General features: G+C 34.7%; 1 protein-coding gene across 1 annotated transcript in view; it reads right to left on the bottom strand.

The window, feature by feature from the left end:
* Positions 1-27569, bottom strand: part of ft (cadherin-related tumor suppressor fat) — a 118481-nt gene that overhangs the window by 3406 nt on the left and 87506 nt on the right. The window contains exons 2-8 of the mRNA XM_073082597.1: positions 15899-16207; positions 13294-13527; positions 7990-8191; positions 7057-7244; positions 6357-6779; positions 5772-6273; positions 278-5636 (exon numbers count right to left, since the gene is read on the bottom strand). Coding sequence (XP_072938698.1) covers positions 278-5636; positions 5772-6273; positions 6357-6779; positions 7057-7244; positions 7990-8191; positions 13294-13527; positions 15899-16207 — 7217 coding nt within the window. The remainder of the gene's footprint in view (positions 1-277; positions 5637-5771; positions 6274-6356; positions 6780-7056; positions 7245-7989; positions 8192-13293; positions 13528-15898; positions 16208-27569) is intronic.

The following is a 27569-nucleotide window of genomic DNA, read 5'->3' as shown; positions in this document are numbered from 1 at the left end:
ATTTAAGTTAAAAAAGTATGGTAAAATTTAAATACTAATATATGGCATTGTGTGTGGCATACAATATTATTCCACAGGAGCCACAATACACATATTTGTAATAGACTGCTTACCCAGTATAGGTTTGGTTAGAAATATCTATGGGTAACAGTGATTCATCAACTTTACATAGAATGAATAATCGATTTATTTCTTAAAATTACTTATTGCTACATATACATTATACAATACACATAGATGAACTTGCTTATGTGAAATAATTAACGAATGTACGTACCCTGCTTGTCCAGTGTCGTCATCGTAGCACGAATCATCACCAGGTTCACAATCCATGCAAACGTCACCGTGATCTGTGCAGGAAGTGACACTCAGCGAAATCACACGGCCATTTCTAGTAGCTGTTAGTTTATACCACCTTCCATCGGCAAGATTTTTGTCCTTTTCTGTAATACTGACTGATGTTATTGATGTTCTTGCTCCCCCAAAAGAGAATACTGGTTTGCCACCCAGAAGCTCAATTGCAATAAAATCTGATCTTCCTCCAGTTTGAGCACCATAATTATAGAGTAGAAGTGCATCAGGTTTGGTAGTTGCAAATATTATCGTTATATCATTTGTAGATGCATCTAATGCTGGGAACTGCATGTAGGATAATTCATTAAATCCAAATGTTGAACTTTCACAATGTGTGCCATAACGGCCGTTGGTGCAACTGCATTTATATCCCGGTTTCAAGCTGATACATATACCTCCATGCATGCAGGGATTAGGCCTGCAAGAGTCGACCAACGCTTCACATTGATTGCCACGATATCCTGGGCGGCATAAACAAAAGAATGAGTTTCTATCTGAACTTTCTTTACATGAGCCTCCATTTTTACATGGATTACTACTGCAGACATCGTCTCTCTCTAAGTCACATGTTTTGCCCTCGCGCCGTGCTGGGCATGTACAAACAAAATCATAGCCTTGTTTTCGACATTGTCCTCCAAAGTGGCATGGATTTGGTGAACAAGGATCTTGGCGCATCTCACAATTATTGCCCATAAAACGATCAGTACAATGACATGTATATTCATGTTTCACCAGAGGAGATGTAAGTATTAGTGTAGAACTTTCTGTTATTTTAGTATCATCCAATACTTTAATTGCATCGGTACATACTCCATCATTTTGACATTTATGGACAGAACAGGGATAATATGATACAATTATCTGAGTTTTCAAAACTTTTGTGATCTCGAATTCTTTTGATTTTATATGATTTTCCGTATTTCCTTTCTTCCAGACTGAATTGTTGCCTTTGATTGCTATTGTTAAGTCCAAATTTTCCTTTGACTCGTTTATACTATACAAATAAATATATTCCTTGCTTTTGAGTCCAACTTTTAATATTTCCAACAAGATACGATAATAATGTTTGAGAAAATCTGTTGCTGTCATGTTTACAACCCGCATAGTGATGGATTGTTCTACGGTTGTATTATCAAAAGTAAAATATTCAACACTAATTGATGACAAAACATCTCGATGAATTCCATCGTTTCCCGATACGGAGAAAGAGTAACCTTGTCCTGGTTTAACAGCATTTGTATATAAATCACAGCCTCTTCTAATACTTAATAACGCAAGAGTATTTTCTGAAGTAGATTCTTTAATAATTTTACATTTATAATCTCCTACGATATCAGGATCATTTGGTTTTACATCAGCGATATTTCCACTAGGTATTTTATTATTAAATGCATATACAAGCACGTGGGCAGATCTTGGCGTCGGAGGATTGTCATTTTTATCTAATACCTTTATTAGAATGGTGTAATTAGAAGTCATTACAGGAGAACCACTATCTTCAATCTGAATTGTAACTTCTAGGTTAGGAGTTTGCTCTCTATCAATTTTTCTAGTCGTTAAGAGCACTCCTGTATGCCTATGCACTTTAACATAAGCTTGATGTTTGCCACCAACTACAGCATATGAGAAAGGAGCGCCATTTGGTGGTAGATCTGGATCTTTAGCTGTTAGTGTTGTAATACTTGTATTCGGTGGTTCATTTTCATAAACTGCGCCATCAAAGTTATTTACGTCAAAGACTGGGCCATTATCGTTTATGTCTGTCAATAGTATCTTGACTGTTGTCGTGCCAGTCTGTGGTGGTATTCCTGTATCAATAGCACCAACAGTGAGAGAGTACATTGATAATGTTTCCCTGTCAAGTTGTCGCGCAACTTCAATATCTCCAGTTTGAGGATCAATTTTGAAATCTTGGTTTACATTTCCCTCGATTATTGAATAACTAAATTGATTATTTTGAGGCCGAACATCTTTGTCTACTGCTTTTACTTGAATAACCTTTTGTCCGAGATTAGCACCTTCTGAAATTGTAGCCTCGTAATAATGACGTAAAAATTCTGGTGGATCGTTACCGTCTTGTATCGATATAATCACTTGTGCTTCATCAGTGTCATTTCCATGAATACCTCCAGAATTCTTTGCCAGAACGGTTAACACAACTCTATTTTGTGTTTCTCGATCTAAATATCTTGCTACTCTGATCACGCCAGTTTGCGCATTGATACTAAAACCTTTATCGTTACTTGAACCTACAAACAAGTAGTATATAATGCCATCATCACCACTATCTTGATCAGTTGCTTGAATTACTCCCACATTCGTTCCAACTTCAGCAGATTCTGATACATCAAAATGAAATACTGGTTGAATAAACTTAGGGTAGAATTCATTAACACCTGTTATATGGACAATAACTTCAGTCGTACTACGCATTACAGAGTCTGGATTTTCTGCTACGATTTTTAATCTGTATTCCGTTTTTTCTTCATAATCAAAAACTTCTTTAGAGAATATTTTACCGGTATTTACATCTATGTAAAACAATGATGACATTTCATTTTTAATGTAATACTTGATAATGGAATTCTTCGGAGAATCTATATCGATGGCTTGTACTTTAAATATAAAGCTATTCACAGGTGAATTTTCAGGCAAGGACGCAACATACAAGCTTTGATTAAATTGTGGAGCATTATCATTAATGTCAGTCAATATTATGGTAACTGTTGCAGTTGTTTCCTTTGATTTAAAACCAAGATCCTTTGCGGTTATATTAAGACGGTATTCTTGTATTTCGTCGTAGTCAAGCGGACGCAATATACTTATAGTACCAGTTATAGGGTGTACTTGAAATTCTTTGCCAGCATTTCCAGACGAAATTTCATATCTTACTATACCATTAGGGCCTTGGTCTTCATCATTCGCCTTCAAAGTCAATATTGATGCACCGACAGGCTCATTTTCAGGTACAATCACCTGATAACTTAATGCGGTGAATTTAGGACTGTATATGTTATCGCCAGTTACTACAAAAGTGATTTTTGTTTCATCCCACTGAGGAGGGACACCTCGATCTACTGCTTTAATATTTAGTTCATAGTACTTTCCAATAAAATAGAATTGTTTATTCAGTATGATCCACCCACTAGTCCTGTGTATTGTAAAGTATGTTGAACCATTTCCACCAGAAACGAAATATTCTATTTCAGCATTTATTCCGAAATCTAAATTATCTTCAGCCTTAAGCCGTACAATTTTTTCTCCAGGCGCGGCATCTTGAGGTACTGGTACAAATTTTTCATGATCATTAAATTTAGGTTTATTATTATTTGCATCTACGACGTTTATGGTAACAAGACATTCAGATGACATTGGTGGCTTGCCGTTATCAGTTGCAACTACAGTAACGGAGTAAGTATTCTCAGGTGAAGCATTTACGGATGTTCTCTTGTAATTCATCATAAATTTACTTGATATTTCCCCAGTGGCAGGATCTATAGAAAATAGATCTGATGTTTGTTGTAAAGAATAGGAAATAATCGAATTAGGGCCTTGCTTATCCTTATCAGTAGCTATCACTTGACCCACAAAACTGTTTTTCTTTTGCAATTCCGGGAAATTAAAACTATAAAACGAATATTCAAATTCTGGTGCGTTATCATTTTGGTCTTGTATTGTAATGGTCAAGGGAGTTTCAGATCTCCAAGCTCCGTCTATTGCTGCAACTTTGAGAATATACTCATCTTGAATTTCTCTATCCAAAGGTCGTGCCACTGTCACATTTCCACTTATTGGATCAATTACAAACTTTTCACCAGGGTTTTCAACGAAACTGTAAGTAGCATTAGCATTCGGACCAGAATCTAAATCTGAACTTGTCACTTTAATTACAAAAGATCCAATATCTGCATTTTCAGTGACGTTAACACTGAAAAGACGAGTAAATCTTGGTGGGTTATCATTCTTATCTAAAACTGTTACTAAAACAGTTGATGTTCCAACTAGCTGAGGGACACCGTGATCAACAGCTTCTACTAAAATTTCATAGAATGGTATTGATTCTCGGTCTAATGCAATATTTGTAGATATTTCTCCGTTTTCAGAATCAATTTTAAACGTTTCTTCGTAATCATTGACAAGTCGGAAAGATATTCTTCCATTTTCGTTTGAATCATCGTCATGGGCGTCTATTTTAATGACTAATTGAGGTGGTGATTCTTCTTCCGGTACAGTAGCATTATACAATACGTTTTCAATCATAGGGGCATTATCATTTGCGTCTGTTACTTTTATTTCTATTTCAATAAATGATTTCAGAGGCGGATTATCAGAATCTTTAACCTCGAACCAAACTTCATAAAGTGGCATTGTTTCGTAATCTAACCCTTTGCCAGTGATAAAAACTTCACCACTCATTGGTTCCACTCGCAAAGCATCGCCGACGTTACCTCCAGCGACAGAATATTGTAACAAACCACTGGGTCCTTTTTTAGGGGATGACGCAGACAGTCTAGTAACTAAAACACCTTCAGGCGTATCTTCCGAAAAAGTAAATGTCAATTTATTTGTCACACTGAACTTTGGAAAGTTCTTTCCAGATTTTGGTATAAGATTTAACTCAGCAGTTGCTTGTCTTGAGGTCACACCACAATCTGAAGCCAAAACTAATAAGCTGAACGACGATTTATTTTTTTCTCTAAACTTCATTAAATTTTCTTTTGCTTTTATAACCCCAGTTTCTCTGTTTATACTAAAAAGGTCCTGATGTTCACCCTTAAGATCGTATAATATCTTTTTGTTCTGACCAATGTCGTTATCTTTTGCTTTGGCTCCAAAAATAAAATCTCCCGGAACAGTGCGTTCAGAAATATAAACTTCATATTCTGTCTGTGAAAATGTTGGAGTGTTATCGTTTTCATCTTCTACAATAATTGTTACATTAGCAGTTGCAGTACGTGGATCAGTTGTTGACGAATCTTGTGCCATTACAATTAAATAATACACATCCCATTCTTCTCTATCTAGTGTGGCATTTGTTACAATAACACCTGTAACCGGATCGATTTGAAATCTTTCCGATTTATCCCCTAAAAGACTGTATCTTATCTTGGCATTATTTCCAACATCTTTATCAATAGCTTTTGGATAGAGCAACACAGTTCCAGGCTGAAGATTTTCTTTTACAGTTGTTTTGTAGCTTTGTCTTTCAAAATCTGGACTATTGTCATTAACATCTTGAACAATTATTTTTACTGTACCCGATCCAGTCAAAGGCGGCGATCCTAGAAACAGAATAATAACAAAATATTAGGTACATATAAATAAATGTAAATTGCTGAAAACTAAAGATAGATAAAATAAGAATTTTATCATATTAATTGAGGAGAAAAAATAATGAATAAATCTTCATAGCATACCTGTATCCATAGCAACTAAGGATAGCGTGTATTCATCTTGAGCTTCTCGATCTAATGTTCTCAGTAATGAAATTTGTCCAGAAGAGGCATTTATTTTAAAAAGGTCCGCATCGCCTTCCTTTATAAAATATCTAACTTGATTGTTAAATGGAGGTGAGTCAGCATCATAAGCGTGGATCGTTATTATAAACCCGCCGTTAGGTGGAATAACATTTTCCATAACGTACGCCAAGTATGGTGAATCTAAGAACGTGGGCGGGTTATCGTTTATATCCTGAATCGAAATAGATAATTCAGCCGTATCAAATCTAATATCGTCTCTAGCACAATCTTCGGCTCTTATGGTGAGTATATAACGAGACTTTCTCTCAAAGTTTAGGTTTTTAGCTACTCTAACTATACCCGTATCTTCACTAATGCTAAAATCTCGATTTTCATCTCCAGAAGCTATTGAATACCTTACTCTTCCGTTTGCGCCTTCATCTATATCTGTAGCTGAAACCTGTAACACAAAGTTTCATAGATTAGAAAAATGTGGTAAGTAAAAAGTAAGACAAAATTAGAATATTCATGAAAAAAACCAACCTGCAATACGCTTGCGCCAATGCTTGCATTTTCAGGAACTGAGGCACTGTATTGCTTCGGATCGAATACAGGGCTATTGTCATTTTCGTCTAGTATTTTAATACTTATTTTTGCCTTCGTAATATTGGGCGGATCTCCTCTATCTTTGGCTGTGATAAGTATGGTGTAGCTAGGGTTCAATTCTCTGTCAAGTTTTCCAGTAGCTCGCAATATGCCATCAACATTTCCGAGAGAAAAGTAGCCATTCACTTCAGGATCAGGTGTCATAAAGTACTCCACATAACCATTTCTACCCTCATCTTTATCTACAGCTTTAACCGTCATGACAACCGTATTTAACGGGATATTCTCGGACACGGTTGTTGTATTGGGAGTAACAAACTCGGGTGCCATATCGTTGACATCTTTCAATTGTATAGTAACCTGTAAATTGTAATTATCGATTTCAATGTTTGATGAAGTAATAAATATATTTAAAAAGTATAATTATAATTGTTAAACTATGACATGATTATGCAGTTCATATTTTGAAAATGAACCCATCAGGGGAACTGTAACGGCGTTATTATAGTAATCATCTGTGATTCATAGTCATAGATACATAAAGACCAGCAAAGTAAGAACTTAAACTGCCTTTCCCGGGATCAATCTCAAACTCCTTACGTTAATAATTTCTAACATATTAGAAAAGCATATATACCTGAACTGTAGATGACAGTTGTGGTTCCGGCGGCTTAGCCAAATCTCTGGCAGTTACGATCAAGTTGTATATCGGTACTACTTCTCTATCAAGAGACTTCGCTGTAAGTATTGTACCATTTGGTGATATTTTAAAATCGTGGTTGTCATCTCCAGCCGTAATGCTGTATGTTATTTTCCCGTTCAATCCTGAAAATTACAAAAATATCCAAGATATGAATAACTATGTCGTTAAAATATAACATCTTTGTACTATAATTAATTGTACTTCAAATATTGCATTTTAATTCAAAAAACATTTTGACTTAATTTATTTCATTATTGATAATATTTAAATAGTCTAATTCTTTTAATTACTGATTTTAAATCATTGTGTCTTTGGTTTTAAAAAATCTTATTTCAATAATAAAAAAACAATATACATTAAACCTTACAAATTAAATTTACTTACAATTTCATTTCTTTCGACGCAGCAAGAAATAAAAAACAGATTTAAGAGGATTTCCAAACCAACATAATATTATTACACAATGAATATCATGTGAAATATAATTATTAAATAACACAGCCATTTTGTAGATTATTAAAGCATTACTAATACTATATTGTTAGCAATATATTCAAATTATTTAATTACGTATAGCATTAGTTACGTATAGTGCCCATTTATATAGTCACTGGCTGTATGGGTTATACGATTGTGTGCATTAGCATAAAAAAAAAGAAAAAGAACGCGCTTGGCGCGGGCCTTGTATTTTACGCGGGAATAATAAAAGTTGTAAATTGGATCAAGAAAACTGTTTATGTTATTAAAATTCAGAAGTGGGATAATCTCAAAATATCTTATACCAAAGGACCAAGAACACTTTGCCCAATAAAGCGTTTTTTAGAAACAACAAGTCATAGATAGTTAAGTGATAAATATTACACATACCGGAGTCCATATCTGTAGCGCTGATAGTGACCACTGGAGATCCGATGGGGACGTCCTCCAGGATCTCGTTGGAGAAGCTCATGGGATCGAAGATCGGCGCGTTGTCGTTCAAGTCGATGACGTTGATGTACACCGTCACAGTACCAGAGAGTGATGGGTGACCGCTGTCCTGCGCTTGCGCCACCAGGATATAATGTTGCGTCTAGAAAGGTATATAAATGACATTTTATATATCTGAAAATGATTAATTCTAAATATTCTTAATAAACCCAATTTTAATAACTTTTGGCATACCGCACAAGTCACGAATTATTTCTGAATAAAGAGTATTCTATGCTCTCCCTATAAAGCTTGCTATCTTTGCAAGAAAACTCGTCAAAATCAGTTCAGTTTTTTCCTTTTCAATCTGTGGACACAGATTACAAACTAATTTGGCATATAAACACATGCAAAACTAACGACTCTTGTTTATGTTAGTATATTTACATAATACCGAAATTTAAATTTTATTTACTATGATTTTGTATTTAGTAAAATAACTAATCGCACTTCGTTACTACTTATGTCGATGTCTCGATTTCCTACACTTAGGGCTTGTAGCTCTTACATAGAATTGTATACAAGTTTAATTATAATAAGGTACACGTTCTAATAAATTATACGGAAGGTGTGGTCACTTAAATAAATACTGGGAAATAACATTAGCTTTACTATAGACCAACCGCAGTATCGCCGTGAGCTTATTGATTTACGTAAAGTACGTCACGATTAAAGTGATATACGGACAACAATTATATAAAGAAAATACTATATATTGCACGTAGAGAAATATATTTCTTTAAATTTTATTACCCTTTTAATATGTATCTTTATATAGGCACAGTCAAAAGAATGCCGTTTTCTGTTTGTAAACTGATTTTCTTTTTTTGTTAGTAACTAACTATTGATTCACGAGCTTTTGTGTCATCGATAAAATATTTGAAGAAGTTTGATTCTGGTATATATTTAACTATTAGGGAAATACCACTTACTTATCATTAAAACTTACTTATCATTTAATCATTTAATAAAAACGTAAAAGTAAATGATAAGCGTAAAGTATAAATAAACCGTAGAAGTAAATAATAAACGTTTCCTGTTTATGTCCAAAGCCCAACATAGTACAACATAAAACCAAGACATTGTATTGCATTCAAAAATGACTGTCAATTACAGAGCACAATGGCAACATTTTAGAGAGCCGGGCTGGCATTCAGATTTTTCATATAATAGGGCAGTCCGGCTTCCCAGCTATGACAAGCTCCCTCATTCGTGGATCGTGAAGCGAAATGGCGATTTAAAAAACAGGCAGTGGTCGCGGAATCCGGCTCGTGGATGTTTTGCAGACGGCCGCTTTGTCAGACATTGTTCGGGCCTTAATTTCGATGGCGGATCGAGTGGGCAAATGCCGAATATGATGCGCGACGCGAAAAAACTGTACCGGGATGAAATTAGCAGCTCTCTAGCGGGGTACGCGGAATTGGCGGGCGGTCGAGAAAACGAATGTACAGCGAATTGTTTTTACTAATTAGCGAGGCCGGCTGACTTGATGAGACGCCGAGCCTCCGTTTGCTTGTGACCCGGCACTTACCTACTTCCAGGACCTGTCTAGAAAGGTTTACTAATGAATATCACACTCACACTAAACATTTGGTAGGATTCCAATAATAATCTTCTACGTAGAACTTTACAAATTTTAATTTGTAAATTTACTTTGTAAGTAAATTTACAAATACATTGTAAAACATAATAATCCTCAAAATTATACCTTCATAGAATATACAAATGTAAAGAATTTAGCAGTTACTATTTAATGCATTATCAATATCTAAATCATTTTGTCACCAATACAAAATATTGTTAATTAGATTATTATCACGTTAAGAGATTTAATTATATATAAACATGACATAAGTTTAAATATGTTAACTAACACACAACGAACAATGTTCTATCTAAGCATGCAACAAGTTATTGCGAACGCATACGCAAGAAACATGGTAGAAAAAAAGATGCATACAATCTGTTCTCCTGAATGAACATAAAACTTTAAGTTTTGTCTTAGTGTACCACAAAACGATGGCTGATTTATGTCCATAGAACCTTAACGACTTGTTTGTCATTTTACTACAACATTGATGAGTATTACAATAAGGCAGTTACGAAGCAAGCAACAAAAACTGGTTAAATAAGCTTTAAGCTCTAGTAGTTCGAAAATATAAATAGTTGTTGTCACAAGTGCCGCCGTTTATTTATTATAACAACATAACTTAATTTATCGGAACTTACGTCCTGCATTCTTTGTTTTTAATAAAAAAGGAATCGCATGTAAGTCATAATATAATGGCACAGAATTTAAGTCATATAACATGTAGTGCAATGGTGAAAATCGTTTGGGGTAGAATAAATTTATTATAATGCAAAACAAATAATTCTTACATAGATATACGTAAAGTGTTCATTATAATTGCCCATCAACAAAATTTAATGAATTAAAAAAATCTTAACGTTGTGAAAAACTGTTGAATTATTCTGTGATATACACATTTTTACTTTTGTCTCGATAACATATGAGATAAACTGAAAAAAAAGTATCATCATAATTTACGTTGGTTATAATTCTTTACTTTTCTTATTATATTTTGGAATGAGATAAATATCTCGCTCTAGGTTTTTAAGATAAATTACATTGCCTATAATTTATAGTAAAGTATTCAGTTTCAACCATTTTTTTATCCAATGCTATATAGTATGCCATGCTTTTTCTATACGGAGTTCAACCGAGACTGATTGTTATACCGATTTCACTATTAATTTTGGAAAAAAATGGAAAACAGCTAAATTTATATGAATTTACAACGCTGACATTAAAATGAGCATATAAATTTATAATAAATATAATTTCATAGTATCTACTCATTCAGAGAAACAGCAAGTCACACTTTATTTTTTTGATACCAAAGTGGAGAAATCTATAAGTTCATCCATAAGTACTTAACATTTAGGAATAGTTTAAAACGCAATCTACCTTTTTAAAATGACGAAAAAACCTACTAATTCGATTTTAGCATTTAACTGTCACATAGGTGCAGTACGTAATCTTAAGGTTTTATTTAATTTATCCACTTAACAAGGCATGAGGCTCAGTTCATATCGGCGGCATAAAAAGTAAGTCTACTACGGGCGCGGCGTCCACAGACTTGCATTAAAAACTCGCTCAAGGGCAACATTGTCCTTCGTCCTGAATTGTGCATCTTACCTACAACCTTAGATGAATAAAATACGTAGATTCATCACTCCTAATAAGAAAGTGTAACCAGTTTTGAGAATTGAAATTGTGTGCGTAAATAAAGTGTTGCCACGTCTCTGTTCTAAAATGTCCCTAAAGTGTTTGAAATACTTATTTATTCATTACGTAAATTTCGTAGTATTGATTATTTATACGTACTTTTTCCCTAAAAATGTTTTATTTGTCAAGAATTCAAACAATAAATGATAAATTATCCTTTTGTCGCTTCATTAAATTTCAAGGCGGTGAAGTATCTTTCTATTTTACTTATCAAGGCCTACAACATGCAATATTTTACACGGCTTGTAATAAATTTTACTTATCCATATCTTATTTTTACGCCCAAAAGGCATTCGGGTAAGTGACTCAAATTATGTTTTATAAGAGCGGTAATTGTGCGTCTGTACTTTTTTACGTGTCGAATATTCAAGACGAGTTATTTTTTAATTTGTTATAAGCTTGACCTATTCATATGTACGGAATGCAGGTTCTACTATACTCGTTTATATTTTTTTATAATACAGGAGTAGCAGACGAGCATGCAGTCCACCTGATGGTAAGTGGCTACTGCCGGCCATGGAGAAAATGGCAGAAATAGGTGTGGCCGCCGGAGTCGAACTACAAAGAGTTCTACCTTCAACTGCATAAAATCGATATTCACTAGTAATAAAAAATCGGCTTAATAAATAATCAATCGCATCGTATGCACGTACGCTACGTATTCTTAATCTTTGACAGCCATTTACACCTGTTTTGTAATAATCAATCTATCTTTATTAAGCAAAACATTTGATAGATTACTAACGGGTTTTAATGTTTAACTTATCCTTACATTAAAAAACTACTGCTATGTTCTGGTTTTAAAGGGTTAGATAAAATACATATTTTTTAATATCTGGCTCTCCAAATTCATCTTTTGGGTTAGCAACGCGTCTGTGCACAACTTTCTTTCTTATTTGGATTTTGATGGCAGTTGCCTTATTATTAAAATCCCCTTGTTATTAAAATCTATTTAATCTTTGCCTGACTATTCTAATGCCAATTTCTAGTGCGCAGAAATTGACAAATTTCGATCTTTGATAAACAAAACATAAACATCAACAAGGGATAATGTAATGTGTTGTCAATGTAATGTCCTATGCTATTATCGATCAGACAGTTAGCCCGCAATTATCATTTAAAACTTGAAGGCTTCAGATTATCAAGAAAAAATAACACGAAAATTGGTCGTGTTTAGTTGTAACAACTTTTGAGACGTAGCGTTGTGTACTAGAACAACTTGAGCGGTCATCGCCCTGCCTTTAGATCTATGTTAAGATAATTGTATCAACCGCAATGTACCCAACCACACAGAGGCAACGTGAAGTGGACGTGGGCTCTAAAAGTGCCCATATACGGGCAGTTTTCCTTCAGGCGAGCCTGACCTGATAGCCTAATCGTTTCGTCATTGTACGCCCGGTTATGAGAGGGAAGTATTGGATTATGGTTCCATGCAAATATTCGAACAATGGATAGGATAAACAGATAATGTATCGGATTTTTTTATTTTGTTTTATTTCTAGCCTTGCCAAACTCGACGCCAAAATAAATGTTTATTTCTTACTGAAATAATGCTTATAATATAAGTAGTATTATCTCATTTTGTAACTTTTGGGCACTGATAGATTCTTTAAAATGGTAAAACTTTATAAAATTAACTTATTTTATTGTAAGAAGGTTTATAGATGGCCAATACAATATACACTTTTAATGCCGACACAATACTTCCTAATTCAAAGAATAAAATTCAGTGCTAGTTATCAGATTTCGTTCCCCGCGTTCCACTAGCTTGAAGCTTTCATCTTTTTATTTTATCGATACCTACAACTACTAGGTAGATAAATTAAACCCTAGGGTTACATTTAAAAATATTTACATATCTGTTTGCGCAAGTACGAGCATAACTTACTACAAGTATTACTTTGAGTGGCACCTACCTCTTCATAATCAAGTCTTGCTGTTAACGTGAAGACTCCCGTCTGCGGGTTGAGCGAGAAGATGTCATTGGCCCAGTCGGATATCACGGTGTATGTCAGCTGTGCATTCGCCCCCGAGTCCAGGTCACTGGCAGCCACAGTGCCCACGACAGAACCCCGCGCCGCGTTCTCCGGGATATCAAAGGAGTAAGCGCTTTCCTTGAAGACCGGTGGATTGTCGTTCGTGTCCGTCACCTGCAAGCACAAAATAATGTATTCCAATCTTAGATGAGTAAAATACATAGATTGATCATTTCTAACAAGAAAGTGTAACCAGTTTTGGAAATTGAAATTGTTGCGTAAACAAAGTGTTGCCACGTCTCAGTTCTAAAATGTCTCTAAAATGTTTGAAATTCTTATTTATATATATATATATATATATATATATATATATATATATATATGTAATACTATGGGATTACATAGTATTGTTATTTATACGTAAATTTTCTCATTTTTTTTTATTTGTCAAGAATTCAAACAATTAACGATCAAATCATTATTTTGTGGCTTCATTCAATTTCAAGGAGGTGACGTATCTTTCTACTTTACTTATCAAAGATTCCAAAGCACAACTCCGAATCAAACTTGACAGCACCGCTACATATGTTATTTGATAGCAGATTAAACGAATAAATGCACGCTACGATAATGTATCATCGTTAGAATGTAATTTGTTTCAATAACCTGTTTATATAATTCCACGCTTAGGTAGGAGTCGTTTAACAAAAAGAGAGCAAGTTTTCCGAAGGTTCTGTAGTATGGACTCTTTGAGGTGAATTTCCCTTACACTTTCCTCACATTAGTTTCCATAGTCCACCGCGCTAGCCAAGTGCGTTTTGGTATACTTCACATAACTATGAAAACTTTTTTAAGATTTCTCAAGTATGCAGGTATCCTCACGAAGATTTCCTTCTTCCTTCACCATTTAAGCAAGTGATAATTAATTTCTAATACGCACATAACTGTGAAAAATCAGGGGTACGTGCCTAGGATTTGAACCTCGGACCCCTCGGTCAACAGGCCGAGATTCTTAACCAATTGGTTATTACTGCTTTTTTTCATATTCTCCCTTCACATATTCTCCTTTTACTTTGTCTTAATCTATAGTTAATAATGACAGTTAAATATCGGCTGCTCTGTTGGTCATTAAACTCTACTAATATGCAATGCTGTTGAATTAATAGAATAATTACCGCACTTTTAATAAGCGGAGCTAAGTAATATCGGCAAGTATTATATTCATAACACTATTTTATACTTATACGCTTGTGGCATTTTGTAGTCATCACAGGTTGGTTGGTAAAAATAAAAAAATAAACTGCGCATTACGACCTTACAATAAATTGTAAAAGAGATACATAAATATAAGAATATTAAAATACTTTTGAATTCCAATTGCATTCATAAAGGTGTAAGAGATAAAGCGACCTCGATTTTATTCACAGCAGGTGCATCTCCCTCACCCGTTGTTGAACATAATACTGTAATTTGATTAAAAAATGGCACCTCTTAATGAAGTAGGACGTTTAGGCAAGACAACCTAAGTAAATGTGTAAACACTTGTGTATTCCAACAAATAACTCAAATAAACCAATGATATTTTAAAATCTAGATGGGTTACATGTCCACTAAACAACTCGAAAAAGTGAGAGAACCGCGAGCACATTGACACACACATACACATTTTGCATTTTACTTACATATTACTACATAGAAACATATTCTATAAAGAACAGAGCTATTGGAACAATGCGATAAAAATACTATTTTACACATTTACGCATTTGCACAAAAAGGCATTTTGAGGCTTAGAAGACTAAAATACCTAATGACTGTTACCTGTACATCAATCGCTGCATTTTGTATATTTCTTGTTTTGCCCGCTTGTAACCTATCTTTACTTTAAAATATCATTGAAAGAAACAAAGACAGTTATGCGTCACGGCAGCAAGTGGCCGTATGCCGTAATAAAATACTGGTCCGCTCTTGAGAAGTCTGGTCCGACATCAAATTTGACAGCACCGCTACATGTGTTATTTGAGAGCAGTTTTGTAACGTTCAAAAATGCACGCTATGTTAAAATATCATCGTTTAATAATATAATTTATTTCGTAAACCTGTTTAAGGAATGCTTACCTAGGTGGAGTGCATTATACGCGCCACGTAGTCGCTCAGGATTTACGACGAAATAAAAGTTTGATTATTTATTTTTATTAATCGGTCCCTCTCCCAATTTTTTATGTAATTAGATTGTAATCCTAAACTATCATTTCAGGTCACATTGTGCTTTGTTGTATAAACATAGCGCATAATATCATACTAACCACTATTACAAAAAACGAAAAACTTTTCAGTCGTACCCTACGAAAAATCTAGAGAATATAGATTTGTAAGTTAGTTATTTAAATATTTAGTAGGACTAAACGGCATAGCAGACCGATATGATGAATGCCTGGCGATTAATCTGTAATTACTGATTTGTAATTACAAACCTACTCCCTAAATCAGTCGGCTACTAACTGAGAATTAGAATTTATAAGGGAAAACATGGAAATGACTTTACCTGTATAGTTACGGTGACATCTGTGAACTGAACACCATCGTGGGCCCGTATGGTGACTTGGTACTCAGAGACCGTCTCCCGATCCAAGGGTTCCTTCAGCGTTAGTGCTCCGGTCCGGGAATCCAGTGTGAACGGCGTGGATTCATCAGACTGTATGCTGTAAGTTGTAGTTCCAATCGTATCTGGATCCTCCGCAGTTATCGTGGCTATCAACTGTCCAGGAGAAAGATCCTCGGAAGCAAAGTAGGCTGATGGTATGTTCTTGAATTCCGGAGGGCTGTCATTTTTGTCCAAGATCAAAACTTCAACCTGCAAAGAAAACGAAATCTTTAACGAAACCTGTTTGTAACAAGTATTGTTCATTAATGATAATTACAGACAATATGAATTTGTAAAAACATAGTAAGGGTAAAACCTACATAAAAAATATGCAAATAGACTCGTTATAAAATGGCTTTTGTATGCGAAAGTCGACAACATCGACCTCCACAAATAATCACATCAAACATTTGTCGAAACAATTTAAAATGTCCGAAGGAAAAACGAACTATTGTTACAGTAACGTATTTAGGTAAGCATCGACTTCTATAAAAGCGAGCCAAGGCAGGACGGGTTATGTTTTATTTATAACTTTCGCACAAAATCGGCCGCTTTAACACAGTATAAGAACACGAACCAAATTAATAATTCTAAAAATGCAGCCAGCGACCGGCGGCCGGGACAAATGTGTGACTGGACTTGACTGACTGGCACGATGACAAAATGTGCCTTCGAGTATTTTATATAAACGTGCCCTTATGTAAATAATACACGTGATTTGCCGCAAATGTCACATTAAGTACATTTATGGAACAATGTTGCTTTAAGTCTATCTTCTAGTAACTTAAGATGGTCTTTACTTTTTTCCTACGACGGCATTTACGTTCAATTTAAAATGACTAAAAATAATTAGTATGTGACAATTTAATACATGGTCTGTGCCCTTAGTATTAGGTTTTACGTATTTGCCCATACATTTCCAATCAGCGCCCCTAGCAGATTGTATAAAAACTAATTGAAATAGTATGGGCAATACGTAAACAAATACAAAAACAGTCATTTTTTAAAAACGTACAAACCTATACTAAGGGTACTGGTTAATAAATGCCAATAACAAAAATAAGGTTGTGCTTTAAACGTCACGATACATTTTGTTAAAGGTAACGAGCCAGTTATTGAAACGCGGTATCGTTTATAAAAATTGACATGATTCTGTCAAAGAGTTTTAATCGTTGACCTTAAAGTTGAAGCCATACTGTTTAATTCCCGCTTGATGAGATTTATTAGATAAGATTTATAGTCAGAGGGGAGCTTACAAACGCAGCCGGTGAACGTTTACAAAAAGCCATTCGAACAAAACTCGACAAGTCAACAAAGGGACAGGGAGTAAAAGACTAAAACCAGCATCGTTTCGTCATCCGTAGTCTGAAGCACGAAGAATTCGGGCCACAATGATCGGAGCCGTCACAGATAAGAACAGGCCGATTGTAGAGAGTTCCCTGCCCTCGACCAAGAGGAGCTGCGCATTTGTTATGATGACTCAATCTTTTCTTTGTGTACGAATGAGGGGTGCCGTCTTAAAGCACGCATAGAATAACTCGAGACGCCTACGATATTTTACGTAAGAGAAGCTGCAATTAACGCTGATTGTACCGTCCAGTTTGTCGGGGGAATAAATTGAAACGTGTTAATAAAATTTATTGTTCAAAAATTAGGAAAGCATGAGAATATGTGGGATCGCTCGTAAACGTTGCGGCATTTTATTAGTACTCGTATCACAGTACAAATTCTCTACGTATCGATTAATGAGAAGCGAAAACCTTACACGGAAATGGCTTTTGTCGTGTCTAATTGTGTAAAGGCAACATGAATTAACAATGTAATAGGTAAGGCAAACTTTGCACAAAAACTACGAACAATAAGTATGTTATTCACGTAGCCTGTAGACGGTTAAAATGTCGGTAAAGCAAAAAACAAGAGATTTATTATGAAAAAGCTTACACGTAGTTCGTCTCGTGCTATTGGACCCCCTAGAGTTCATGTTTGAAGTAATCGATTAAAGGAAGAGAAATGACAGAACGTCGGTTTAGTTGGATCGTCGATTAGTCAAGTTTCGATAATTGATTGTGGTTCGCTACTAGATTAATACAAAGTATTGTAAGTTTCTTGTAGCATACGTTTGACTAATGGTCATTATATTAAAGCTATATAATATTTATTAACTAATGTACATAATATATTGCAAGATTACCATTAGAACCTACATGGATACAATGTTTCTCTAAATAAAATAGCACTCTAAATTGTATATGCAAATGCTATCAAAATATTTTCATACACGCTTAATGATGTTTTACCATCATTTCGATTTTAATTTTCACGTTCGCTATTTCAAGCTGTTATTTTTTCATTTTGTCGATCGAACGGCCGCGGTCGGCTTTAGGCTCTGAAAAATGACCTTTCAATTTTGTCGTTTTGGGCACAGTGCAATGTAAATTCACGAACATCAATCATTCTAGTCATTTACCTCGAAATTTTCGACGTCACTCCTTTTATTGCCTTATTTCATTTTTATATAATTTCACCTTGCACCTTCGATCACAATGGTATCCCTTTGCTACTTTGGTGTTCGTATAATTTATCATTTTCATTATTAGATATTACATCGTTCACGTCAAAAAATGTAATTTACGTGATGTCATACACCGTGTCTCACAAATCTTGTGTCATGTTAGGCCCTTAAATCTTATAATACGTAATTACTTACACGTCATAATTTGTTAATGCATTTTCGCCTGTACAGATACATGTTTCATTAATACAACAATGTCATTTCTAATGTTTGATCATGTTCGTATTTGGTACCTATTCTCTCATATCTGTAACATATTATCAATAACGTAAGAGTTGCGTTATGAGTTATGGCACTAAATTCACGATATGAAAGATGTAAAAAAGAAAATATTAAGTACCTAAGTTTACATTTTTGTAACGTAAACTTCAAGTTTCATTATTTTAATTACGTACCTAACAGTTTTTTTTCATTAAAGTAATTAATGTGTATGTATGTATTTGTGTGTATGTGTGTGTGTGTATAATTTGTATGTCCAAGACAGTACATATGTGAATAATTTTGTAAACTAACTTGAAAAGTATGAGACGTTAACCTACGTTAAAGTTTTGACTTTGAAATATAGAGGAAGTATGCAAAGGGCATACAAAGTATGAGTGGCTGTTGCCGACGGATATGGTGGCATCGTTTAGGTTTTGACTCTACGTTTAGAGCGGTTCGTGACCGCGGAGCGCCTGCGTTCGCACCGCTATTCCCTCAGGACCCGGCACAATTATGTTATGCTGTCAAAGATTAATGTTGCCAGAAGGTAGTTCGCACATTTGCCTCGTACATTGTGAGTAACGGTCACAGAGTATGAACGTTGCACGTTTGTTATGATTTACGAGTAAGACGTTATTTGTGTAAGGAATCCCTATTTTTAGTGTTGCAGAAATCTGAAAAAAAATATGAACACAGGGAGTCTATTCAATGTTAAATATAATGGAGACATACACAAAAAACGGTCCATGTGTAAACTAGAGAGCAAACGACCTCGCTGACAAACTAGCCGCTGGTCATGCAAAAACTTTCCAACGCGGAATCACTTTTTGCTAATAAATTTTACAGTGCATAATATAAAGATTACATTGTAAAATATCGAATAATGAAATCATGATTCGAGCACGTATCTCGTTGAATGGTAGTTGCGGGCAGGTACTTAAAATGTATAATTTAAAATATTTATACAATATAACATAGTTGGTTGGTATTATGGTGCCTAAATGCATGTCTTCACGTGCACTGTTCCCTATGTGAATTAGCATGCGGGCACGGAGTCCGCCCACACCGGCTATCGGCTGCATCCCCGTAAATATATGTAAAATATGCACAAAAGTACCCTGGATAAAGTGCATCGATAAGAGGCGACGCAATTTGCATCGCCCAGAGCGCATTGCTCGAAACATTCGGCCCTGTGTTTAGCGAAATCTCGGGAAGTGATTGCGACATTTTCTTTTGTTACTCTTTTTGAAAACTGAGATGATTTTTTTCTAATTCTATTGTGTACATTTCGAGCAGACTACATATATTTTCGAATCAAACATAAACATTAAAGTTTAGATAGCTTTTTAAGGCGATATCTACTTTTCCATTTTTTCAATAGCATTATTACGCAGGTCTTTAAAATTAATTGTATTTCAATTTTTATAGATTTTTTTTTATCAATTATTATTATTATAACTAAATTACTTAATCATGTCTAAAAGGTACTTACAGATACAAAAAATACAGACATTTGTCAAGTTAGATTTCATTCTCAATATTCATTCATTAAATAATTAATTTAAGGAGGAACATTTGCTATTGATTCCCTTTTAAAACTGTCCTGCGTGTGCTATATGAATCTGATCGTAATAATATTTATTATTGGTGAGCATGCAAGGATCAGGGCTCGCGGGCAGGCACGCAAGCACCCTCAATTTCTCCTAAATTCGCATCCTGAGGGCACTATCTTCGTATTATTCCCAGATCGATAGTATAATTTTATAATAACTACGCGTATCTTAAATATTTCTCAAGAATCACCATGTATACGTCAAGAAGACAGATTCTTTTACGAAGTATATAGAACAGATATAATATCTCCAGAGTAAATGTAAATAGGTACTATACAATACAATTATGTTGAAGATAATATTATTAATGCGACTTAAAGCAGGCAATAACAAATGTACAATAACGGTAGTTCGTTTTTGCTGTAAAGGGAAAGCAGGAAACTCTAATAATCTCGTTGTAAACAATATTCAACGTCTTCTTACAAATAAATGAAGTACACGAACGAAAATCACGAGCTTAGAATTTTTCAACGTCTCACGGATCGAGATCTGCGCATGCAGCGGCGAACACAAAGCGCCTAACGATTATCCAGCTGAAACCAAATGAGAGCATGCCATTTTTTAACAATGTTTGTTATTAATTACGAGACTGTGCGACTTCGTCCGTATCGACATCGAGCGGTTTTCATCTCTACACAACTGATATGTTTGGAATATTGATACAGCATTGTAGAATATACCAATGGTTTTGCACAATACTTGTGTTAATCATGCCGATGTTATTAGAAACAATCTACAAAAGGACTAAGATACATCATAAAGATAATGAAAATATTATGGGTATTACGACGCTATCGAAACAATTATTTTAGGACATCTACTGTAAATATTGCATAGACTTTTCAAATGGCTCCAAAATTTACCCAAACTCTTACCGACTTTCACTATTTTTTTTGTTATCAAGCCATCAAACTTAAAAAAATGTTGTTTCAATGATTATAGTGAAAATAGTATGTACGTCGCTTTATTCGATTGTTTGTACCATGGACCATAGCTGGAACTGTAAGCTAATATTGTTTAGTTTGTTTTTGATTGACATGCTTGTAGCACGTAGATTACTAGGTAGATCAAGATCATGTTCCGGACGTGTTCAAGAGAATAAAGAATAGTTCTTTTTTGCCACAGCATACAAATATGATGTCATCAATAACTGTAAATACTGCAATCGGCGTTAGCGTTCAACAAACCCTTTCGAACAAAAAGCTCAATTGTCATTCCGATTATCTAGGAATCGATTTTAGAAGTAGAAATTCCGAGTCATCATTCGAAAACAATGGCAATGGCAACAAAAGAATTATAATGTCCGGTGCCAAAACGGCACAATGAGTCTCGCAGGTGGTTCTAGCGATTTATCGGTGGGCGATATAACCGTTCCGATAATGACGGGCACCCGCCCCGCGCCGCTGTGTCGCAACCGCTCGCCGATTTCGGTGTGCCCGTCGGTCATCTCTAACGATGGAGCGATAATTAAGATCGGACGTCGGCATTATTTACGCCCGAAGCATCCTGCCGACCCGACCGCGAGTTGGTCACGACTTTTTCCATGTCGGGCGAAACTATTGTTGCTTTTAACCATGTTCAGTTTAGCTAGAAGCAGCACGCTCGATTCATACGCTTCAAGTTTATCTACGCGAAACTGTGCTTGAATTTTGTCTCGTGACTCCGGGCACTTTTGTGTTTTGTTCATGGTCAGTCTTTTAGGGTTATCTAGGCCCTTAGGTACGATGATAGGGGCAAAAATTGTGGCTTAATAATTGTGTATACATTAACATCGGATACTTCATGTTTGAAATAGATGTGTTGTTTTAAAAAACACATTATTGTAGATAGTAAAATAGAATAAGTAACACGTATTACACGTGTAGCATAGGAGAAATACTTAGTACAGGTTACTAGAAATTTGATACTTTTCATTTAAAATTACAATTTTAATTTTGTCGAAATTTAATTTACTAAAGTGTGTGGATTATTGTAATTGAAAGGATTATGGTAATTCGATGCATTACTTAAACACTGATATGTATGTATCTGCTTATACACGAATAAAAACCCACGTAATGATATACACGGGTGAAGGAATGCCGCACAGATATCAGACAATCGGTTTACTGGTAAGCATTGCCTTATTGTGACACTATTGATTTATGTTTTGAGTGAGACACTAACTAGATTTGAGGTAATTACTCATTCCTGCCGATTGCAAGGCTTTGTTCGAGCAGAAACCGTTTATTACGCACTGAACCACCCGGTTATTATCTACGCAATAGGCGCCGGTAAAATAGTATAATCATTTGTTTAATTTAGATACCGTGGTGCACTCGGACTAGCCACTTTAACATTCTTGCACCTATTTCTGAATGTTGTTACGCGACAAGTAATTTTCTCGGTAATATTTTATCATTTACCTATCTGTGTCGTTGCAAATACAAATTTTAATTTGCTTGTAATGTACAAAATGTTAAGGCACTTATTTTAAGTGATACATTTTCTTAGGTACCTAATTTGTAAGAAAAATATATTGATTTTTTTTGAAATGCAAGAATTTAAATATTGACATAAGTATAATAATAATAACGTAATTTTCAAGAATATGAGAAGGAATAATGTTTGCTACATATATATTAATCAAATTTATTCAAAAAGGTGAATTCTATTTTAAGACTATTTTAACAGAAATGCTTTCTAGATAGTAAGTACCAACTAGAATACCGATTGATTTTGGCCAATGGCCAATATGGTTTCATTAAAATTCTCCCTTTAAGCGAGGTAAATGTTATCAAGGGGCCAAAGCACACAATGGGAGCGAGATCGTTGTCGGTCGACAAGCCACGACGACGTCCGTGGGTTCGATTCCCGTTCAACAAAATTCAGGCTAACGAACGGCCCTCATGTACTCTGTTACAGCAGTACCGGTTTTTGCGCTATTCTTTTGTCGATAAACAAAAAGATCATCTGATTAAATGTTGTTATTGTGTAACCGCGTACATTATAATAGCCAACAGCCCGCTTTGTAGCTGTAAATTTACATTAGGCTTACAATGTTTTAATTAAAACTTCAGTTTCGGATTTTATGTTCTAATTGCAATATTTTAGGAATATACCTATTCTTAAAGTGTCAAAGATCTGCATTTTAGGTAGGTTAGGCAGATGAATGATAAATGCAGTGTATGGAGGATTTTTTTTATAACAAAGAGATAGCAAATGAGCATGAAGTCCATCTGATGGTTATAGCCACGACCGTCCGTGGATTGCAGTCCTTCTTGGATTCACACAGATTGGTTGCTACCCTTGAGGACTAAGTTGGAATGCCTAGTATAAATCTCTGTCCCTTACCACACCTCACAAACCAAAATTAATTAATTTGACTTAACATTCATTATTAATTTAATTATTGGAGTGTACAACTCCAAATTGAAATATAAATTGATTTAATCAATAATAATCGTTAAAAATACGTTAGCGGTGCAAGTAACGTTTTTAACAGCCCATTACTTATTATTATTAATAAGTAACAAAATATGGTACTGACTTTCAAATAAATTCTGTCTGGTTACATTCGAGGTTCATTAACGTGCCTTGAACTTAATCGAAAACCTAAAAATTGATGAGACGTCATTGCAAAAATAATTCACACTCGTTCAACCGCCGTGTAAAGGTACCTACACACGTTATGAAATAACCAATGCTTACAAACACCAATACTCTTTAAAATATAATAAGAAAAATCTTTAAAAATATGATATGTGATATATAAATTTACCAAAAGTACCAATAATGAATTCGATGTACATATTATGATACAGTACATATTATGATTTGTTTTATGAAATCTCGGAGGCTGGTTTGAAGGCTGATATTATAAAAGAACCAAACTTCCGTTTTAATTTAAAGAAAGAACAAATGGCCATTATTTACGCGATTTTCATAAGTATTCTGTTTTCCGAAAAAATACGAAAGCCTTAAACATAAGCATCTAGATTTTATCCAGTAAATAATCTATAGATTTTTATCATTAAGATTATCTTAGTATAATTGGGTGATGAATATAACTTAATTATTTGCTCTAAAATATTGTTATCAGAACAATTTACCCCTTTCACTTTATAGAAAAATAAATTTGCCTTTCCATAATCAAAGGCTCGTACCACTAAGCGATCGTAATGCCCGTGGTCATGTGATTATCTTATTCTAGCATACGAAATAAATTGAGAGAACAATAATTATAATACGGTGTGGTTTTTTAGATCGTTAAGTGGAATGCGAGCAAATGTTTGGAATCATGTTATGAGTATCTGTCATGTGCGATCATATTCGTTTCTAAACTGATTTGTTAGAAAAAATGCCACCACATGCATCCATCCACCTGGTATTGTTTATTCAACGCAATCAACATCTCATTTCCTTAAAATCTTTAAGCGTTTATGGAGGAGCTTATAATAATATTATTATTGGAAGATTGCCATGCTCCATATCTTTTTACAACTAGCCCAATCACTGGGACAATTGAAAGATTATACGACCCGTTTTGAATAGTATGAACAGGACTTAATTCTACGTATTATATTACCTAAGGGCTTAAGCCAGTTCATTAAGGATCGTTCAATCATGTCTTAAGGAAAGGCAAGAATTTGCTCGGTCTTGTTTTATTTTTACTTGGTGTTTTTTCGTGGCGGCGTAAAGCATTATAAATCCTTTGGCTAGCACATGAATATTATGTTTGGCTAATTAAACGAGCGAGCGGCACAACTTTCTCACGGGCAAGATTATGCTCGTTATGTATGTATAATGTATATGAACAAAGATTCGCGTAATTCTTTTTACACGACGCAACCACTGTATTTGTAGACTTTATGACTTGATTTGTATATAATAGAAGTGCACAAACATGTTGTCCATCTGATGTTGATGATGATGATGTTAAAATGCATTGCAGGAAGAAAGAAATATTGAATAATTGGTTTTATTTTAAATTAATTTATAAGATAAACAAACAGTCAAATCTACTGTATTAATTATAAAACTAGTTATACTATACAGTTAATAAAAAAAAACCTTTTTTCATCCCCCAATAATCGTAATATAAAAATACCTTGAAACTCCGGTCTGTCACAGTTATCTTTATATGCCCGATAACTTATTTTTAATCGTTTAATGTTTTTTTTTTTTTTGCCTACATTAATCCAATCTATTAGGCAGTCTGCTTTTAAAATGAGATGTATAAAATGTGCAAGCAGGTTGTTAAAATGGATTTCTTTATACTTCTAAGTTTTTAAAATCACTATTATCACTCTAAAAGATTTATGTTCAATAATTGTCAGGTTAAGTAATTTCCTTATAGGCTTAGATAACTTAAATACTAAAACACTAGCTGACCCGGCAAAGGTTGTGTTGCCATATAAATAAAAAAAATGTTAAGGGTGAAAAACCCTTATCACTTAGGGGTATAAAAATAGATAGTAGTCGATTCTCATACCTACTGAATATGCATATAAAATTTGGTGAAAATTGGTAAAGCCGTTTCGGAGGAGTACGTTAACTAACGTTATGGCACGATAATTTTACATATAAGCTAAATTTTATAGCAATAGTTACATAGACTTATATATTTCCATTCGAAAGTTAATGTACAACAACTCTATAAAAGTAGAGTAAGGCGTTGTAGGTTCACTTATTCGACATTAACAGCCACGTACTGATGAAGATAACATATTAAGGTAGAGTATTAAATTATTTACGTATTAATCCTAGTAAATACTTTTATTAACTAGGTTGAAATGACTTTAACCTAGATCGCCGGTTACTAATCGAGTAACTACCATATCGTGAGGTGTAATTACAAGAGAACTAATTAATAAAATAAGTCGTTTCTGCGTTTCACTATAAGCTGTTCGAGACATTAATTTTCATTTCCTGTTTTGCGGCCAGACATTCCGATTTTGTCACAAACCGACTACTAGCTGTCGAATATCTATCTTAGATCTAATTTAGAGCCATTACAGTTCAGCGCAATATCAGTACATAAAGCGAAACGCTACAAACGCTAGTTTCTCCAGATATCTCTCGTTTAAAAATAGTATTTACAGTACTTATAAGTCTTATTATAGCAGTGATAGCCTAGTGGTTAAGAAACTCGGCCTCTCGATCGAGGGGTCCGAGGTTCAAATCCCAGGCACGCACCTCTGATTTTTCGAAGTTATGTGCGTATTAGAAATTTATTATCACTTGCTAAAGGGTGAAGGAAAACATCGTGAGAAAACCTGCATACCTAAGAGATTTATAGAAAAAAAAATCTCAAAGGTATGTGAAGTCTACCAATACGCACTTGGCCAGCGCGGTGGACTATGGCCTAATCCTTCTCAGTCTGAGAGGAGACCCGTGCCCAGCAGTGGGACAGTAATGGGTTGTTGTTGATAAGCCTTATTCGATTATTTATAAGCCAAGGATGGGTTTAGGAGGAGAGTTTAAGCGTCGATTATAAGCTAAGTGCATTATATGTATGTTTTAGTGCTTTTTAAGTTTTCCGTACCTAGAGGGTAAGTGTTTGTACACAAAACTGCAATGCGACGCGACGCGAATTCGCAGCGCAGAAGATTGCGACACGAATTGCTGCGATGCGATATCGTGCGGCATAGCGTCTCCCAGGGTGACCATTCTTCCGCCAACCGTCAACCGTACGGAACGTATTTTGAAAATTAGATCATGACATGGATCGTAAAAAGAAGTGTGCACTTTTGTTTTTGCTTAGGAGATACAGGAAAGAGTAACAAAGAAGATTTTGAGTTCATCCATTTATCATATATCATTTATTTTATATTTAGTTTCCCAAAGAGTCCTGTTCCTCAATCAGTAATATTTAATTAGCAATTAGTGTATATCAATTAGTGTACGAGCCCTAAAACCGCAAACCTATTACTAAGCCTCCGATGTCTGTCTGTTAGTCACGGGGCTCTGTCTCTAAAAATAAAAAAAAGTTTCAAAATAAATGGGCGTCCCATACAAGAAACTTCTATTTTTTAGCATCTTTCAGCTTTATCTATTGAACCGTAATAAGTAAATAATTCATAATGAAAAAATACAAAATTAATAAAAATTTGGTGGCACCGAAATCTCAGGATTCGACTCGTATTTGGCCAATTATTTGTGCCACAAACAGCATTTTATTACACACTAGTTGTATAGAATTTAA

The sequence above is a fragment of the Epargyreus clarus genome, unplaced genomic scaffold (genome assembly GCF_041222505.1).
Source record: "Epargyreus clarus isolate Ecla_fem2 unplaced genomic scaffold, WU_Ecla_fem_2.2 ptg000018l, whole genome shotgun sequence".
Taxonomy (NCBI): domain Eukaryota; kingdom Metazoa; phylum Arthropoda; class Insecta; order Lepidoptera; family Hesperiidae; genus Epargyreus; species Epargyreus clarus.
This window is presented reverse-complemented; position numbering and strand designations above follow the sequence as displayed.